The sequence below is a fragment of the Piliocolobus tephrosceles genome, chromosome 17 (assembly GCF_002776525.5).
Source record: "Piliocolobus tephrosceles isolate RC106 chromosome 17, ASM277652v3, whole genome shotgun sequence".
NCBI classification, from domain to species: Eukaryota; Metazoa; Chordata; class Mammalia; order Primates; family Cercopithecidae; genus Piliocolobus; species Piliocolobus tephrosceles.
In genome coordinates, this window is record NC_045450.1 from 46,427,773 (window position 1) to 46,448,548 (window position 20,776).

Consider the following 20,776-nt stretch of genomic DNA (forward strand, 5'->3'; position numbering starts at 1 on the left):
GACAGGTGAATTAACAGTGCTCTCAACAAAATCCTGAACATGAGGATGTGTTTATTGCGAAGTGTTTAAATGTGTTGTATTATGGAAAGAAGACCAAAAGCCATTTTCCTGGGGAATAATGATGGTTGATTCAACCAATGATATTCCAAGTTTAACTGTAAAATAACTAAACAGACATGTGTTTTGCTTCAGATATCATGTACACTCTGACTCTTAAAAGAGCTAAAAAATGTCCAGAGGATTAATTATCACTTTCTGCATTATATTCATAAATAAACTTTGCAGGCATTTCTGGTTCTAGTAATTTTATTATCTCACTGCTGATATTTCACACATCCATGCATCAACCAATTTCCCAGAGGCCACAGTAAACAAGAATCAGTCTAATCACTGATACTCATGAATCCCAAATCAGAAACACATTCCATGGCTATTTGGTTGCTGTCCAGTAATTGCCTAGAATTTCTAGCCCCAAAGAAGCACTGGGAGCAACAACGGGGTATTTGGAAGTTGGCATAAAAAAAAAAAAACTGTTGCTGTTTGTTAATCCCTTATTCAGATATGTGTCATGCAGAACTCAGATTTGGAGCAAATTATATCTCTATTACTTATGTATTGCTGTTTCTGGGATAATTAGTAAATTCACTGAGCCTCAATTTATTTGCTGGTGAAATAAGAATTATTTATATCCCAGAAACAGTTGTGAAGACTAAAAACAAAGCTTAAATCAATCTCTGGCACTTACTGTGTACTAAAAATAGGCTCATTATCATCGTCATCATCTTCATCTCTCATTAAATGATGTACTAATAAACTTCCTTATTTAGAAGGTAGCAAAGAATGCCCCTTCCTTAGCAATTTATGAATGGCAGAAAACTTAAAAAAAATAAATAAATAAAAGGAGTGTGTTATTTAACTCCCATAACTCTAACAAAGGCAGGGATATTTTTCTCATTTTTTAAAGTTCCAGATCATGACAGACTTTATGGGGTGAGTCACAGGAATTTATAAAATAGTCTATAAATACAGCCCTTTAGTGAGATCAGAGGTAGGAATGTCATAATATTACCAGATTACACAATAGAAGGAACTTGATGGGAAATAAATGACTTGGTTTAAAATTCACTTTAAAGTCTACCTCAACTATTTTGGAAAACTCCTACTGCTTCTATAGAAATTTCACACATTTTATTGCCTAGTAGACTTTATGATAACAGCTCCCAAGAATGACTAAACAGCACAAAAATTCTGACTCAACGTTTTGGTCAACAAGCATGCATGAAACACCAAATTTGTACCAAGCACAGTGCTAGATTCCTTTTCCTTCTCCCACCCTTCTTTTCTTGGTTTCTTATATAATGAATAACAGAAAAAACTCTTAGAGACTAGGACATTTTAGGTAACACAACTGTTAAAACAGCGGAACCAGAATGAATACTCACATCTGAGTCATTGTGAAGTCCATGTATATACCAACCACATAAAGGGCTTATCTTATTCATGCATAAAATGGGGATAGTAATAGTCCCTGGCTAACAAGATTGCTGTGAAGATCACATGAGATGATAGGTGTGGCACCCTTCACCAACATGTGTGTGCTGACACTGTGACACAGTGTGAAGGGCTCTCATATCATTTGTATCACGGTGATATCCTTGAATGCCTACACATGGACTCAATTTTCTGAACTCCAAACTGAGACACAACGTTCTATTATTTGAATGTTTGTGTGCTTCCCAAAATACGTATGTTGAATCCTAACTCCCAAGGTGATCACGTTAGAAGGTGGGCCTTTCAGGAGGTGATTAGGATGTGAAGCCCTCACAAATGAAATTAGTTCCCTTATAAAAAAGACCCCAGGGATCCAGCAAGCCCCCTTCCTCCATTGTGAGGACACAGTGAGAAGTTGATTTTCTACAACCCAAAAGCGGGCCCTTACCAGAATCCGATCACACTGACATGCTAATCTTGGAATTCCCAACCTTAAGAATTTCCATTAATTGATTTATTTGTTTTAACTTTATTTTAAGTTCAGAGTTACATGTGCAGGATGTGCAGGTTTGTTACATAGGTAAATGTGTGTCATGGGGGTTTATTGTACAGATTATTTCATCACCCAGGTCTTAAGCCTAGTATCCATTGGTTATTTTTTCTGATCCTCTCCCTCTTCCCTCCCTCTGCCCTCTAGCCGGCCCCAGTGTTTCCCTTTATGTATCCATATGTCTCATCATTTAGTTCCCTGTTATAAGTGAGAATATGTGGTATTTGGATTTATGTTCCTGAATTAGTTTGCTAAGGATAATGGCCTCCAGCTCCATCCATGTCTCTGCAAAGGACATGATCTCATTCTTTTTTATGGCTGCATAGTATTCCGTGGTATATGTGTGCCACATTTTCCTTATCCAGTCTATTGTTGGTGGGCAATTCAGTTGATTCCATGTCTTTGGTATTGTGAATAGTGCTGCAATTAACCTATGCATGCATGTGTCTTTATAATAGAATGATTTATATTCCTTTGGGTATATACCTAGTAATGGTATGGCTGGGTCAAATGCTATTTCTGTCTCTAGGTAACTGAGGAATCACCACACTGCCTTCCACAATGGTTGAACTAATTCATATTCCCACCAACAGAAGAAATTATTTTCTATATGGTTTATAAGCCATTCAGTCTATTTTGTATTTTGCATTTTGTATAGAAGCCCAAATGGACTACAAAACAGAGTATAACAAGTGATTATTTTTCTCGTTTTGGAATATACTGATTTGAACATACCTTAGACATCTAAATATTAAAACACAATGTCTAAGTGAAGATGATTTACTGAATAAGATGATAAGAATTTAGACCTTCCCTGAAAGAGAAAGAATAAAAGCTTCCATCTCCAAAGTTCTTTATAGGCCTGTGGATAAACTTTAAATCCACCTTCATTTTTTCACAAACTCTGCTCTGCTGCTTGAAGACATGACCTGGATTTCTGTCTGTTTCTTTAGGCTGCCAGGAGAGTCTTAGTCCATAGGCCGCTCACATACTCATAGTCTCCTCACAAAAACACATGGGTCCTCAGTCTGTTAGCCTGAGTTCTCATCTTGGTCTCATTACTGGCATATACGTGATTTAATCATGTTATTACTGATCCCTGATCTGTAAAATGAGGATTATAACATGATTTATGAACTTTAAATGAGGTAATGTTTATAAAATACTTATTACGGGTCTGACACTAAAACAAAAGCTCAATAAACACGTATTTTAAAAGCTTTAGTGTTAGCATTATTTATAAGGAAAAGACAGTAAGATTTCTATTGATGATTCCCTGAGTTTTTCTAAGGTCCAAGGTAGTTTTTCTTTCACTCTTTATTTCTCTGTCCTTAAAGAAGTTCATCTGGGTCTTAATGTTAGTGGAAGCAGGAAAATAGAGGAATTTGGGTTAAGTGATGAAAGATGAAGTTGGGAAGGGAGAATAAATAGGAACCAATCTCTGCATTTCTGGTACCAGAATTTTTTTTTCCACCAACTTTTCTAACCAAAATCTCCGTCCTTGAACTGATCATTGAAGATTCAAAGGTTTATTAGGTTGATTTTTGTATTCATATTGAGTAGTCTATAAGCCTTTAATCTTAGTTATAAGATTAATCACAAAATCAGAAAGGATGCCATTTTTTGGAATGCTCTCAGCAAATGCTGTCCCAATCACCCTCCTCCCCATCCCCATGCCACAGCTAGGCCAATCATCTCTAGCTGCAAAGATTCAGTCTGCTTTTTTCTGGTCCTCACAGTTGCCACCATACACTCCACCATTTTAATTCCTCCCCTCTCTTCCTACTCATTTCACTGTGTGATAAAACTGTAGCATCAATAAAGGACAACACTTCATTATAAAACTCTGATATAGGCTCTTTCTTTAAGCCAAGTCACAGAAAATACTTAAAAAAAAAAAAAAGAGTGGGTTAAAAATAACAACTCTAGGGTAATGGCTTAAATTTCAGAATTCAAGGTATCTGTATCATGTAATTTCTCAGGCACCACGATTTGGGGTAGAAACCTCAGAAGCAGACCCTCAAGCCACTTTGTTTTCCTGTGACTCTCAGCATCCTTCTAAGTGGCACTACACAAAATAGAACAAAAACAACCTGAGAAGCCAGAGAGTCTTCAGTGGAATCTAACCTGGGGGAATAACATTGAAACTCTCAGGTTGGTGCAAAGGCAATTACGGTTTTTGCCATCTCTTAATCTCAGATTTCATCTATAAATAGGAGAAAATGTCTACTTCACAAGGATGGCTTTGCAGTAAATGAGTTGATAAATGATTCACATTAGATACAAAAATAAATACATACAAATGATGAGCCAATTCTTTAACCTGTAAGAGTTCTCTTAAAGTCCAAATTGACTGTGGAGATGAATATCAAAAAATGAGAAGAAATAAATAAGAACTACTAGTCGCATGTTTTAGTAGCTTCGGGAAAGACAGGATTCTTTATGTGACACTAAAAAAGTATTTCCAAATTCTTCGTGGTGTTTGTCTATACCAGAGTTTACTGTTTTCAAAATATCTGTTACTATAGGTATCTCCATAGAGCATAGACTTAAAGAGATGAGAAGCTATATTGGGTTTCCTTGCTCACATCTTACCTACAGGAGCCTTTTATACTGGGCCCCAGAGTTTGCTGGTTGACCCTTTCTTAAGAATTTTCTCTCTCATGTTTGTATAAACATTTGCCTGACCTCTGCTCTTTAAGCACAAAAAAAGAATGTTTGATTCATACAGCATCACATAATTATTGAAGTTACTCAAAGAAGTCTTGCTGGAAGGATGTATTATTAAGCATGGAATATTATTTTGTGTGAAATATAGTACTAAAAATATGAGGAAAAGGAATAGATGGGAGAGAAAAAGAGAAATAAAAAAGGGAATAGATCAGAGAGAAAAAGAGAAATAAAAAAAGAATTAATTTGGATCATACTTTTCATATTGAAAAGCGCAATGAGTTTTATTTTAGGTTTTAAAAAAATCTAGCATTTTTATCTTTAGAATTGAAGTTTCTGTTCTAATTTCTTGAGAATTGTGCATGTATTGGATTTGCTGCTCATTTGCAGAATTATTTGAAATGCTTTCGACAGAAGAGCTAGTTTTGAGAAGAATGGCATGCACATTGGAGAGTCATCTTCCTGCCACAGTAAGAAGAAACTTCTCATTAACACAATGGGAAGTGGCATGTGAGAAAATGGCCTCCTTGGGTCATGTTAATATCAATTCTAATGAAGGAAGTTTTAGAAATAGACAGTCCCTTTCTATTGCAATAGATATAGTTTAGAAACTGCATTGTCCTTGATAACCAATATTCACAAGAGTCTTATTTAAACTTTCTCATTTTTAATCCAACAAGTATTCAGATTGGCTTTTAATATCACCATTCCTCTAATCTACAGTAGTATTTCTTGGAAGTAAATGCTAAGAAATTGATCCCTTTACTTTGTGGAATTAAGGATAAAAATTCAAGAAAATTCCTAATGGCTTAGCACCTGGTTCAAAGATGGTAATTTAATACACAGCACACTAACCACAGACACAAGTTGATGTCACCAGTTCATTCAATTCAGAGTAGCTTGCAGAGATCAAAAGTAAATTTAAGAAAATACACTGGTGTAGTGGTTGGCAATAAGTCAAAATGGCCAACTGAATATTATTGCCTTGGGGAAATAACATGCTTCTGCATTGCTGCTACTGTTGATATTAAATAGAAACTTTCACCAGAGTAATACGCTTCCTCAATTATCACAGCCCAGCTGCATACATTTCATACTGATATTTGGCACAAAAACTCCGCCTCTTTGTGTGTGTGTGTGTGTGCGCGCGCGTGTGGACTTACATTAGATTTTTTTGTTGCTAACATATATTTATTTAAAGCATCTCCTAACTCCTTTCCCTCAACCCATACCCAATGCCACATATCCACACAAAGCCTCCATCTCCTGCTCTATTACTTTTGTTTTTTTGTAATAAAAACATCAATCTGTGACAATACACACGCAGAACACTTTCAACATTTTCAGAACAGAGTTTCGAATGTCGTGGATCTTTCATTTTTACTCCCTGTGACTCCAGTACAACACGAACAAATCGCAATTAAGTCTGGAATGTACACAGCAGCCATACTGATTAATGAATAACAGATAAATGAATAATAGGTGAAAAAAGTTATTCTGAACTGCATTCTTTCTACTGCAATTTGTGCGAAACATCTGATGACTTTTCCAGGGACTAACTCTTTTGTTCCTAACTTCTGTGCTATGCCAATTTATATATCTGCACTTCAATTACCTCATCTAAAAAATGAGAACAACAGGATTGCCTTAAAATGTTAAGGTACGACCCAAGTGAGAGTATGCATTCAAGATTTCCTTGTACGTCAAAACATGGCCTCACAGTGAGTGTTTATCATTACCGGTAGATGACACTGCCAAATAATGCAGATTTTTTTTAAAACAACAACAAACATATTTGAAAGATTCTGGTGTGTGGGCTCTACATGGAGAGAGTCATAATTTTGTGATATTTCTACTTGCTATTTGCACCAACAGGATGAAGCAAATTCACTCAACATGATCAATATATCTTTTACATTATTTAGGGTAAATATAGAAGTCTCAGATTCCAAATCTATGTCAATTCATTTCAGGTCTCAGTTCTTCAATGTGTTTGTGTTGTTTTATAGTTTGTTCCACAAACACGTTCAGAAAATAACATAATATAATCATAATCACATGTATAATTTTATGTAACACTGGAAAAAAAAGAAAATGCTCCAGAGTAAATCCCACATTCAGTTTGACTCATGATCAATTCTTCAATATTTACATAATACTTTTGGAGAAATTTGAACTTTTTTTCCCATGGAGACAGGAAAATAATAGTGCATTACTGAGAATTCTAAATGTGATGATGTGGTAACAAAAAATGTAAAAACAGAATGCAGTTTTACACACTGTGAAAGAATTACATTGCAAATTTGATTTTTTATTTAATGTCAATAAAGTATTGGTGACTGCCCCTTAGTGCCAACTATCATAGAACTATCATGTTTGTGTGTGTGCATAATATTAAGAAGAGTGGTATGATATAAACTCAGGAGTGATATGATCTAAACCACAGCTGAATTGCATAGAACTTTATATGGTAGTAGAAATATGCTCTGTGTTATCCAATATGGTAACCACTAACTATATGTGGCTATTTCACCCTAGCTATCTAGCTACTGTAACTGAGAAATCAAAATTTTTATTTTATTTAAATTAATTTTTGGTAACTTCAAATTATTTTTCTGAAATTTCAATGAGCTATATTTGGCTAGTGGCCACAATATTGTGCAGCACAGGTTGAAACTGATGTAGAAATCATCTTGGCAGCTGTGTGGAGATCAAAGGATAAGAGATGAGGAAATGAGGCTGTTATCACTACTGAAGTTAGAGATGATGGTGTTTGAGCTTAGGAAGTAAAATAAACCAGGCATAGTGATTATTTGAACATGGAAAGCAAAGGAAGTGAAGAGGTCTTGAAGAAACACTCCTACAGCATGTTTGTAACATGTTCAATTAATCTATATTGCTTTTCAAGTTAAAAATAGTTCTGTCTTGTTTTCTTTTACCCATTCCTATGTAATTATTCAAGTATAACAAATGGATCAGAAATATTCACATAAATATTAGCAAAAGATGACTAAATATTTCTAGAAATACATGGAATATGGAAGTTCTGGTGGCTATCTGAGATTTATCTCTTGCGTGTGCTTCTCTGTGACGGGAGGTTAGGAGTTGTGAGGATAAACTCTCTCACACCAAAGCCCTCCAGATGACCTTGATCCTCACGGCTTACCCCCAGGACACAGGAAGCCCAATCAATTTCTATGAATGTCCATAGGTCCACACTGACCCAGCAATGCCAAGGGCAATCTAGAAGTGAAGAGAATCTTTCCCCTCTCTGGAATGATATCTTTCTGGAGTTGTTGATCGTGCCTGTCATACTTCTCTCCATAGGAAATAGAGTCAAGGTTGATAAACACTAATAGATAACAGAATACAAATGATGAAGTACAGAAAAAGCATCTTACAATGTAACAGTCCAGACCATAGGACCAGATCCAGTATTGATATTTAATAATATATTTAATGCATTTATTGAATCTTTCCCAATTCTTGGCCTTTCTACTAAACCCTGTATATTAATTTTTCATTTAATCCTTCCTATAATCTAGTGGAGTAATCCATTACAGACTTGCTTGTCTCTAAATGTTTATAGTTGTAAAATGGGAATAACATGCATTTCCCCTGTCATAAAGTTAGTAAGAGAAACATGTATAATATTTTTACCATAGTATCTGTCACATAATAAACTCTTATTAAATGTTGGAAAGTTATGCAGATGGTGATATTTGATTATGTGGTTTCCATTTTGGTAAAAATAATTTACAATATAGAAGAAAACATGTTTAAGGAAAGCATGCACACCAAAATTAATTTTTAAAGTAGTGTATAACTATGTCAAATTAGGTTTTGTAAAATGTCATAAATGTGTATATAATTTGAAATTTTAATTGGATATTAAGGTTCATTTAGTAAATAATAAGGAGTTTGGTAAATACTGGAAATGAACTGTTGAGCACGATATGGTCTATTAGTTTTTTTTTTTCCCCCCCCAAAGACAAGGTCTCCTTCTGTCACCTAAGTTGGAGTACAGTGGCACGATCCCAGCTCACTGCCACCTTCACCTCCTGGGATCAAGTGATCCTCTTGCCTCAGCCTCCTGGGTAGCTGAGATTACAGGTATGCACCACCACGCCCGGATATTTCTTTGTATGTTTTATAGATAGAGGGTTCCGCCATGTTGCCTAGGCTGGTGGTCTCTCAACCTTAAAACTAGAGATGCATTTATATTCAAATGATGTGCTTGTTTATTTATACACTATATACACTATAGTAATAGGATAAACGCATCATTCCAGTGTTCTGCCAGATGTAATTCTTTCTGGGGACAAAAATATTTTTTACAAAAAATACTCATTCCTAAGCACAATGCCTACCCACGTGGTTTCACCTGGTCTTGTACAATTAAACAAATGCAAAACCCAAGATCATGTATTTGATGTCCAATAAAGGTTAGCCAGAAATGTGTCTTCTTTTGCCATTAAACAGACAATTCTCTTCACCACAGTCTACACCCTGTTCTCCTTCTACACTTGTTCTGTCCAGTTTCAGACCCTTGGCTTTGAAAGGGCATTTAGGTATTTGCCTGTGCTTTGTGCCATTAAATATATTTTCCATGACTTTGACCCTTTTTAAGGACTTTCATAATTTGTATTCTCCTTTACTATGAAGGTGTGAACCTCAATAGATCATCCCAAACTTGATTTGTCCCTTATTGCCTGTTTCAAAGGCACTTTGGCTAGACCCGTTCATTCCCCAGGAAGCAGACTTCATACTTATGGGGTAAAGCTAATAAACCTTTGATAAATGAATGAAAATGGAAGTTCTCCATTTCTACTGTGCTGTCTTCTTAAAATATGCAATACTACGTTTTCCTCTGCAACATTAAGTCAAATCTGATTGTCCTTTATCAAAAGCAAAGTTGTATAATACATCATGTCAAACGAGAATGTAGAAATATAAGGAAAAATAAAGGTGTAGTTAAAATGACTCCCATAAATATTTGAACATCAGATAAGGATGTCAATCTCCCTTTGTCACGATGCAAAATAGAGGATTTATTTTGCCTTATGAGTGTAATAATGTCAGATATCATGACTCAGCCTACACAAGCATCTTTGTCTCTCTCAGAATATAAGCATTATTATTAAGTTTTGCTCCCTACAGAATACAGAGGCTTCACCAATCAGAAAAAAAGCTGATTTTAAACCTTAGATCAGCACTGTCTTTTTTGTTTCTCTCTCAAGATTCTTGTGCAGTTTTTACCACCTTAGATCACTAGTTTTAAAATATTTTACTAATACATGTAATTTGATTATTATTTGTAACTACTAGCCAGGTCTAGTATACAACATTGATAATATTTCAGGCAACTTAACTCTCCACTATGAGGTTTGCATCTCAACATGTGTAACAAATACGTATTTATCCAAGGGAAGACACTGTAGGTTGAGAAGTGTGCCCTGTGCTATCCAATATGGTAACCACTGTGGATTTGGGAGGTAGACAGCTGGCAGTGTGAATTCAGTAAAATTACTTCATTACTACAGAGTTTCAGTGTGCATGTGTATCATAGGCATGAAGAACTGCTGTGCAGATTGCCCTTCAAGGGAAGAGTGCCAGGGATGTGAGGGGTGTGGTCAAGAGATAGCCTCCAGCTACCCACTACTTAGGGTCCACCTCTGTTTCAGAAAATTCCCTTTCCAGAGGTTATCTGAAGACTAAGCGAACAGAGGTATAAAGGTCCTACCATTTTGGCATGATGTAGGACTCCTCTGATGAGTAACACTAATTCCAAAGGAACCCACCAGTCTGGGCCAAGGTTTGGCTTGGACTGAGTTGCAGTTTGATTTCACTGTCTGTCTATCATGCTCCTGCTCCTTTCCTTTCACAGGTGGTAATCCCTAGCAAACAGCTTTCATTTCAGACTCCATGTACTTTCAAATCTGTAACACATTTGTTTAATGGGAATAAGAATATGTGTAATTCAGGGAGTTAATGCTACAAAGTGTAAATAAAATATATGCAAAAAGAACTGCACTAAAATGCTAAATATGCATGAAGAAAGATACATAAAATATTTTTTCATATCCTTTGCTGAAAACCTAGTGTCGTACGGAAGAATGCATATTGGAGTTTCATGTACACACTACAAATCTATTCAATGTCAGTTTCTTGTTTTTGCCACTTCGTTCATTTAGGCAGAGAAATGCTACTGAAATCAAAGAACACGCGAAGAGATTAAAGTGCAGAGACTAGAGTTTGGCTAAGGCAGTTGACAGTCTCAATTCCAAACCCGTATATTGTAGCCATCAATGAGACCAGAAGAAGAAAAGGAACAGGTGAAAAAAAAAAACAAAACAAAAGTTTATAATAAAACCATGAAGAAAACAAATTCCTCACTCTTAGCAGGGAAGCATCACAATATTTATCAGGGTACCCATTGCATCCTGCATCAGGGTTATGAAATTTTCCTCAAAAGCTAAGCTGAGGAAGACAGCTTTTTCTGGCAGATTCAACATAGGTGCATGTTGTCATGGGTCCATGAGTACTAAGATTCCAAGGGCTCTAAGGCAATGATGGGAATGACAATTCTCATCAAAGGTAGCTGGATCCTAATACAAAAAAAGGTTATTTGACTGCTAAAATTTTTTAAATTATTTTGAGAAGTTTATTTCAGGGAGCTTTGAGACAGAGTAAAATCCTGGAATGATATGGGAGCTGACTGTTCAAATTACTGATGGAAACCAAACTTCCATCAGTCTTGTGTAGGGGGTGACAAAGTTTTTTGTAAAGAACGTATTTTAGGTTTTGCAGTCCATAGTGTTTCTAGCACCGCAATTCAACTCTGCTAATGACGGTGGCTGTGGTCCAATAAGACTTTACTAGCCAGGTGCAGTGGTAGCTCATGCCTGTAATCTTAACACTTTGGGAGGCCAAGGTAGGCAGATCACCTGAGGTCAGGAGTTCAAGATCAGCCTGACCAACATGGAGAAACCCCATCTCTACTAAAAATACAAAATCAGCCGGGCATGGTGGCCCATGCCTGTAATCCCAGGTACTTGGGAAGCTGAGGCAGGAGAATCGCTTGAACCCAACAGATGGAGGTTGCAGTGAGCCGAGATCGAGCCATTGCACTCCAGCCTGGGCAACAAGAGCAAAATTCCACCTCAAAAAAAAAGAAAAAAGACTTTACAAAAAAACAAAAGAAGTAGCAGGCCGTATCTGGCCCACAGACTGACCCCTGGCCTAGTGTAATGGAGTCAAAGTATTCACTAACATCATGGACTTCTGTCCCTTTAGTGAGCTCTTTAGAAAGAAAAATAGGTGAAGTTCCCACATGTTCTCACTCATAAGTGGGAGTTGAACAATGAGAACACATGGACACAGGGAGGACAACATCACAAACCTGTGCCCGTCAAAGGGTCGGGGGCAAGGGGAGGGAGAGCATTAGGACAAATACTTAATGCATGCGGAGCTTAAAACCTAGATGATGGGTTGATGGGTGCAGCAAACCACCATGGCACATGTATACCTATGTAACAAACCTATGTGTTCTGCACATATATCCCAGAACTTAAAGTAAAATTTTAAAAAGAAAAGAAAAAAGGTGAAAATTATCCAGTCATAGGCAACACAGTGTATTGACAGCAAGTGTCATGATATTTTCATTGCTCAGTGCACCGGAATTTAGAGGACAGAGCAGGACAGGAGCCTGAGTGCCTCTTTTACATCAGCATGGTTCTCAGCATACTTTAAATGCTGTGCAGAACAAAACACAAAGTTCCAAAATCGAAGATGCTACTTACATTCTCCCCTTAGAGGGTGCAACTCACTGGTGAAGTCCTATAGCAAAGACCCTGGAATTCAAAGTGACCTGGTCTCCCTCTCTTCAGTCCCAGTAGTGATTATTAGAGCTCCATTAGGGAGTTGCTGCCCTTGGAGAAAGACTGTGTATCTATTTTTCGAATTTAAACGGCATAAATGCACTTTTATATCACAAAAAAATGTTTCGGTAAACACTGGTTTGCAGCCTCTGTATGGAAAATTTATAGGAAGATACAATTGTGAGCCAACTGCAAGTGAAGATGCTATTTAGAGCCACACATAATGAAATAAACCCCTTAGTTATGAATCAGTTATTATACTTCACTGAACTCCAACTGTTTCTTTCTCACTGCTTAATTTCATTCTAGCTTTTGTTATTATGCCTAAAGAAACCATTTTAACATTTTCTCGCATGCACGTTGAGTATCAAAAATTCCATCTACAAGTTTTCAGTTTTTTGCCTCTAATTGCTCCGCTGGTTGCTCTAACTGCTTTTATAAATAATATTATCTGAGTTCTGCTAGTTTCAGAATTCTAAGGTCCCTGCATCACATATTATTTATTATTCCTCTAAGGAAAAGAAGGAGCCTTTTTTTACCCAAATAATTTCTTTATAGTCAGAGAGGGGGGGGGGAGAGAGAGAGAGAGAGAGAGAGAGAAAATGAAGGGAGAATAAAAATGTGAGAAAACAATAAATAAAATCTACCCTTCAAATTACTACAAGATTCTCTACAGGGTGAGATATTTTCACTTTAACATTATTGGCATCCTTGGATATCTATGAACTTCTATTCAAAATTCATTAGGAAATGTTTTCCTCCATGTGACCTTAAAGCTCTACAATTCTATTTTGTTTACCATTTTCAGATAGCATGTATACAAGACTAGTTAGATAAGACCGGGCGTGGTGGTTCACGCCTGTAATTCCAGAACTTTGGGAGGCCAAGGTGGGAGAATCACGAGGTTAGGAGTTTGAGACCAGCCTGGCCAACATGGTGAAACCCTGTTTGTACTAAAAATACAAAAAATTAGCCAGGTATGGTGGTGCATGCCTGTAGTCCCAGCTACTCAGGGGGCTGAGGCAGAAGAATTGCTTGAACCTGGGAGGCGGAGGTTGTAGTGAGTCGAGATTGTGCCACTGTACTCCAGCCTAGGTGACAGAGCGAGACTCTGTCTCAAAAAAAAAAAAAAAAGACTAGTTAGATAACTGTGAAGGGCTTTGGTTTTCTGGGGATATTCAGCCAACAAAGACAGATATTGTGTCTTTCTAGAAATTTCTTTACAAAATGTAATAATTGGACAAAACGTCAGTTAAAATATAGATAAATGACTAAACGAATTAATGTAAATAAGTGAACGAATGAGTTTCTGAATATGTGACTTAATGAATTAATTATCGTTAGTTGAATTAGCAGGTATAATGAGTTTTTTGAAACAGTGTGCTGTTTTCAAATTGGGGACAATCAAATTTTTATCTGGCCATGACAGTGCAAGAATTAAATGAAACAAGTTTTAATTATTTAAAAATACTAGATTATTATACACCATTGACAGGAATGCAAAATGGTGGAGCTGTTATGGAAAACAGTATGGAGGTTCCTCAAAAACTTAAAAACAGAATCACTATATGATTAAGAAATCTCACTTCTGAGTACTTATCCCAAAGAATTGAAATCAAGATATTAAAAAGATATTAGCACTCCTATGTTCATTGCATTTACAATAGCCAAAATGGGAAAACAACCTAAACATTCACTGATGAATGAATAAAGAAAATGTGGTATAGAGAGATTTTGAAACACTATTCAGCCTTTAAAAAGAAGGAGATCCTGCAATACACAACAACATGAATGAATGTTAAGGACATTCTACTAAGAGAAACAAGCCAGTCACGAAAAGACAAATACTACATGATTCCACTTTTATGAGGTATCTAAAATAGTCAAATCCAAAGAATCAGAGAGAAGGATTGTGGTTGCCAGAGACTGGGGAAAAAGAAAATGGGGAATTGCTAAACAACAGTCATAAAGTTTTAGTTATGTAAAACAAATAAGTTCTAAAGATGTGCTGTACAATGTTGCACCTATTGTTAATAATACTATATTGTGCACTTAAAAATCTTATAGGATAGTGGATCTCTTAAGTGCTCTTAACACACACAAACACACACCATACATATACCACACACACACACACACACGCTCTTTACCTAAAATGAGAGTTATTGCCAAGATTGAGGAGAGAATCAATCAATACACTGTCTACTATCTAAATTAATTCCAAGTTTTCTACAGTATGAAACATTTTCACTTTAGCATCCTTGGATATCATGAATATAAAGAGTGTTTTCAGGAGAATTGATGATGAACAGCCACCCTGGTAACTCAGGTGAATTATAGAAATGCCAGAATACCAGTAGGAAAAAAAAAAAAAATGCAATGCTCCTGTGTTGAGTGGGTGTTTGTATTCAAGAGAGGAATTAGGACAACACAGCACTGTGGCCACAATGATTATATGCTGACCTCCTACTCTGCCTGTGAATGGCCATCATTTCCACTTTTAACCTAAGCAGCTCATGCAGCCTCATTCAAGGTGAATGCTTGGGAAACAATAGAAAGTTATTTCCTTAGAAACAATCACATCTCACAGCCACAGTACACCCAATACACACTCGAAATAAGTTTATGAGATGAGAAAATAAAATGGGCCATAGCAGATTTACGTGAAAGAACTGACTCGTTTTTAATACCTGTTCTGGGCTAGGAACACTTACCTTAAATATAAATAATTTGCTGCATATAACAACTTTTCAGAGTGTCTGTCGCAAAGTATGAGCTCAGTAAACACCGACTGTCATCATCGTATTCCACTTTCAAGAATCCATAATCTAGAAGAGCATGCATAGGTATAGCGGCCAATGATAAGCAGAAACTTGGATTTAACCTCTCGTCCTGCTTCTACGTGATATATCACCAAGTACAGGAAGCTTATCCTTTTTTAAGTTTCCTTCTTTATAAAACTGAAATCATACTGAGTATTTCTTGGTGTCATTTGTAAGAATTAAGTGAGATAGTATGTAATAGGAGCTTAGCATGGTATCGGATTCATCAAATAAAAATAACATTGTTTTCCCCCTTACCTTGCCCATCACAATCTGGTTCACAGCCAAAGGTAATAAACCCATATCAGCTGGCTAGGCAGATGAGCAAAGATCACAGCATTTATACTCTGGTTAATTCCACAGATTTGTTTTATTTTTCTTCTTTCCTGATATTCAGTGAGGTCATTTAGAGAATGAGCAGTCAATTATTTCCATTATATTTGGTCCTATTCAGTCATCCTAACGCTAAAGCTCATAGGCACAATTGGAGTTACAGAGATCACAAGGGAAAGAAAGGACTGTGGATTGTCAAGACACCATCATAAGATCCAGGTGCACATCTCAGTTCCACTTCTAACTATTTGTGTGATACTGGGCAAGTTAGTTCTTTAATCCTCAGGTTTCACATCTCTTAAATGGGTGTAACTGAGACAGTCAAATGCCTAAACAGATAAAAGGTACCCAGAGAATCTCTGACCTGCCCCACAAGTGTTTACAACAGATGCTTTTGTGCAGATGAGGGCACTGCCCTGGGCTGTGTCTGAGCATGCCTATATGTGCACTGGGGGAAGAGGGCGGAGCCACGGGCAGGGGGAGGAGCCTGGCCTCTTCACTTCCCGTATTGTGACCCCGGAGATTCAATCTGTGAGGTAGGGAGCCTGTTAGCATGACTCTGTCTTGCTTTGCTTTTTTTTTTTTTTTTTCCTCTCTCTGTTTGCCCAAAAAAAATCCTCTCCTACTCACCCTTCAATGTGTCCATGTGCCTAAGTTTTCCTAGTTATGTGACAAGAACTCAGCTTTAGCTGAACTAAGGAGCAAACTCCTGCAACATGATGACTCCACATAGAGATGTTAGAGAATGAAACCAGTATATGTAGCACAGTTCCTGACATATACTAAGCACTCACTAGTAACAACACCCATAGCAGTAGCGGGAAAAAAATTAGACTAAATGATATTAATTAGACTATTTAGCATATAACTGTCAAATAAAAAAAGCATTCTGCACACAGTCAGCCACCTAGGTGAATCTCTACTAAAATAAGTTTTAGGTTTTTAATTTGCTTTTAAGATGTGAAATTGATGGTGGCTTGCCTTTTATTAACTAGTAACACTATTAGCTACCACATATTTTATTTAATATTGTCACTTAATCATCTCATTAACACTACGAGAAAGTTGATATTATCCCATACGGAGGAGAAAACTGAATTTCAGAGAATTCCAGGGACTAGTTCTCTGACTGGGAAGCAATAGTGATATGATTTCAACCTTAGTCTCCCTAAGTTCAAAATATGTCATCTTTTCAATAATTTACACACCTTAATTTTACATTACTGAAAGACACAGTATTGCAGAAAGTAGCAAGGAAATAATTAATGTTCCTGCAAATGAGAGGGTAAGATGACGGATTTTTCTCTATGTCACTGTTCATTTTCCCCTCGAAAGGAATATACAGACATATACATACAGATAGAGGTACAGTATTAGGTATAAGAATTCAAAAATACATGTTATTTCTAGCTTGACAACATGCTCTAAAAAGAAATTGAACTGCATGAGAAGCTGACCAGCCAACAAATAACTGCATTTTTTAGCGTGGCAGATGCTGGGATAAATGCCTACTTCTTGCTGGATAGCAAATTAAGCATTATCCTAAAAGATGGATACATTCTTGTCAGTGTATAAAATAGAACAGTCCTAAAGAGAAAACATGCATAGCTATGTGTTACCCAGTAATTCCCTGAATATCCATGTCCTCTGGTTCTGTCTAAAAAGGTTAAATGGCTCCAAATCTGTCCGCTAGACTCATAAGGAACTATGCATTGCTCTGGCTAGTCAGGAAATTTAATTTTCTTCTGAAATTAACCAATTGTGCATAGAGAGAGGGAAGCTGCTCTCCAGATCCAACTGGGGTGGAGGTGGGGGCAGAGGACTGTAGAAACGCAGAACAGATGTTGAAAAATATGGTTTGTGATTCTTGAGTTCTCATCCCATGGAGCCAAGCCAGGTTTAATCAAAACTGTGTGGGCTGCCCCTTCTGAATGACACATCAAAGGCTGCTGCAAATGCTTTGAAACAGCATTCGTCCCTTCTTTGGGTAGAACCATAGATGCTGAGGAACTAGCACTTGCCTGACATCTATCAGAAGCACAAATAGGCCTGTGTCATCAAATAGTGCTTTATCTGTCCATCTCTTCCTGGTCAAAACACTCTCAAATCCCCTTTAGCTTGTCTGAAAATGAAATGCTTCTAAGCTGGACAGTTATTTCTAAACAGCCTCAAGCTTCCTCTACACAAACTTCCCTGCCAGTAACAGTAATAAAAGTAGCAATAGCAATAATAATAACTAGCAGCTACAATGAGAATCTTCGCTTGATTCCCTGTGAACTGGAATTTATATCAGTAAATCTCCATTTTTACATCAGTAAAATGAATAGATTATAAAATGTGCAGCCATATGTGGACAACTACGCACCTGGATTTATAGCTAGCTCTGCCAGTAAGATGCTACTTCTATTATGGCATGAAAAGTTCCTCAAGTCTCATCTCTAGATGACTGAGATCGTGTCTCTGCACAGCCAGTCCACTCCCACTGGTACCATGTATTCTGTGTTGGGAGCTTATATTACTGTGCTGATATTTGAACCCTTATTTTCCCTAAAGATCCTTGGCTTGGCAGACTCTGGAGCCCTTACATGCTCCTGGCTGACAAGAGTAGAAACCTTGTCAAATCAAGCACTAAAACTGGTTCTCTGATCAGTCTCTCAGTGGAACTGATCTCATTCACTTCCTTCACATTCTGTCTTCTGCTTGGAGATGTAAAGGATGTGGCAACTACTCCTTTTTGAGTTCCTTTCAGAGGTAACTGAGAAACGTAAAAACGGGGCAGATTCATCCACTCCACAAATATCGTTGCCCCCATTCATGTCAGCATTCCAGCATAAAGCCATTGCATAATTTCACTATATTTTCAGGAAATTCATGCCAAAGTAAATATTTTTGGATATTCATCCCATTGCATTCAACATTGGCCCATTAATAGATATAATTTTCTTAGCCAAATAGGGGCCATCGTGTATGTCTATAGTTTGTGAAATTTCTTTAGAACCGAGAATGGCCAATGGACCATTTCTCAAATCCCCAGGTAAAGTTTCATCTTCTTAGAGGTTAGACTCTTCTGCAGGAAACCTTCTTTGTATCCTTATTGGCTGCAGTCTTATTTGTTATTCTGAATTTAGAAATGATTTGTACTTAAAAACAAAAAGTGCTCTTCTGGGTCTGTAAATAATTTTTGTACAAACTCGACTTATTTGGGGTGCTGACTGTTCTGCAAGGTTTTAATCTCAGCCTCAGAGTCTCAGCATCCTTGTGAGTAACAGGAATTTAATACATTTTTTAAAAAATCAAATAAATAAACCTACAGATAACTCACTTTACCAGGGTTTCCCCAAATGAAGTAATTGGAAGGATATCTGCCCTAGTTATCTGTGACTTGTAAATTGAAAGGGTTTGGTATGAGCTGACAGATATCTAACTCAGAAATTAACTGGACAATTCTTTAAAATTGTATTCTTCCATCTACTTCTCACTCTCTATCTCCTTGATTTTGCAACAAATATTCATAAGACAATATTTGAAATTCACATTCAAACACATCATTAGCAAACCCTTCACCCTTGGAGACCAGCATAGAAGTTATAGATTTTCAGTGTGCTTTTGGGAGAAAGCTATTTAGCTGGAGAACCTGTACTGTCATTTGGGTGACTGGAAAAAGAGAAAAAGATGTGTACGGTACAACAGAAAAAAAAAAATCAAGCTGAGCTTCATTTCTAAAGAAAAGGCAGAAAAGCTTTAATAAAAGAATTATTTCGCATCCTGGGGAAAAATTTTGAGCAGAAAAACTATAAACAAAAGGTATTTTTGAAATGCAGAGAAAGATTTTTATCTAGGAGACACCAAACCAGATATGCTGACCTATCAGAAATGTCCAAGAAGTGATAAAAAGATAATTTCAAAGGCAAACACCAAATGCAGAAATAAGATAGGAGCCTCTTAATGCATTGACACAGTGGTCTCACGCCTCTAAATTCTAATATATAATTCACCATAACTGTCAAAGAGACAGAGGACACACTAGCAATGCTTCCCCAAAGCTAAACAAACAAACAAACAAAAAACACTAACAAACACAAACATAAAAATAACAAGATCCACCCAAATGTATTGCAAACATTTGCAACTCTGCATTTTCACAGAGCTCTCTGAGAGCTGGAATAGCTGAATTCATCTTGATGTTCCTGGCTCTGGGCTCTGTGTAGCACTTAGTAGGTACACATGCGCATGTACACACACCATACATACACACACACACACACACACACACACACACACAGAGTATGGGCTAACCAACATTATTTGGTGATGTGAGCATAGTCCCAAGGGCGGCCACACAGAAAGTACATGCAAAGGCATTTTGCACTGATCTGCTTGTCATTTGCAGTATCCAGTATTCCTTTTAAAAGACAAATACCTTATAGGACTGGAAGTGATATCAGGGTCACGAGCAGTCACTTGCCCAATCACGGAGTTCAGAGCAGCATTTTCATGAACTTCAAGCAGGTAAGTCGGTGAAGAGAAGACCGGAGGCTCATCAGCATCTTCAACGACGATTTTGACAGTCGCCGTGTCTTTAAAGGGTCCCCTGCTACTGAAACGTGGGTCAATATGGATATTGGCTGCCTCTACCTTTAGCGTATAGGATTTTTTGGTCTCAAAGTCCAGAGGCTGTTAAGAAATGACAAAGATAAATGCTTCTCACTAATGACCACAGCAGCAAGAACAAATGAGTATAATACTGATGGATGAAAGTTATGTGCATTTAAACCCATTTGTGAGCCTTAATGGGATCACTCTCCAGTCCCCCAGATTCAACCTGTAAATTTTATGGGCATTTATTGGTATCTGTTTATTATACAAGCTCAGTGAATCTAATATCCTATTGTTTTGTTTTGTTTTGCTCATTTCACTTGGAATTCACAAAATATTCACAGTCATGAATTGTGCCATCAAAATTTCACTTCAGAGTCATAATAAAATTTTACTAGTGACAGCATGACCTGCATACTAATCAGCCACTTAAT

General features: G+C 37.0%; 1 protein-coding gene across 1 annotated transcript in view; it reads right to left on the reverse strand.

The window, feature by feature from the left end:
* CDH8 (cadherin 8) overlaps nucleotides 1-20,776 on the reverse strand; it is a 382,964-nt gene that overhangs the window by 143,713 nt on the left and 218,475 nt on the right. Inside the window, exon 10 of the mRNA XM_023209860.1 lies at nucleotides 20,167-20,420. Within this exon, the coding sequence (XP_023065628.1) occupies nucleotides 20,167-20,420 (254 nt within the window). The remainder of the gene's footprint in view (nucleotides 1-20,166; nucleotides 20,421-20,776) is intronic.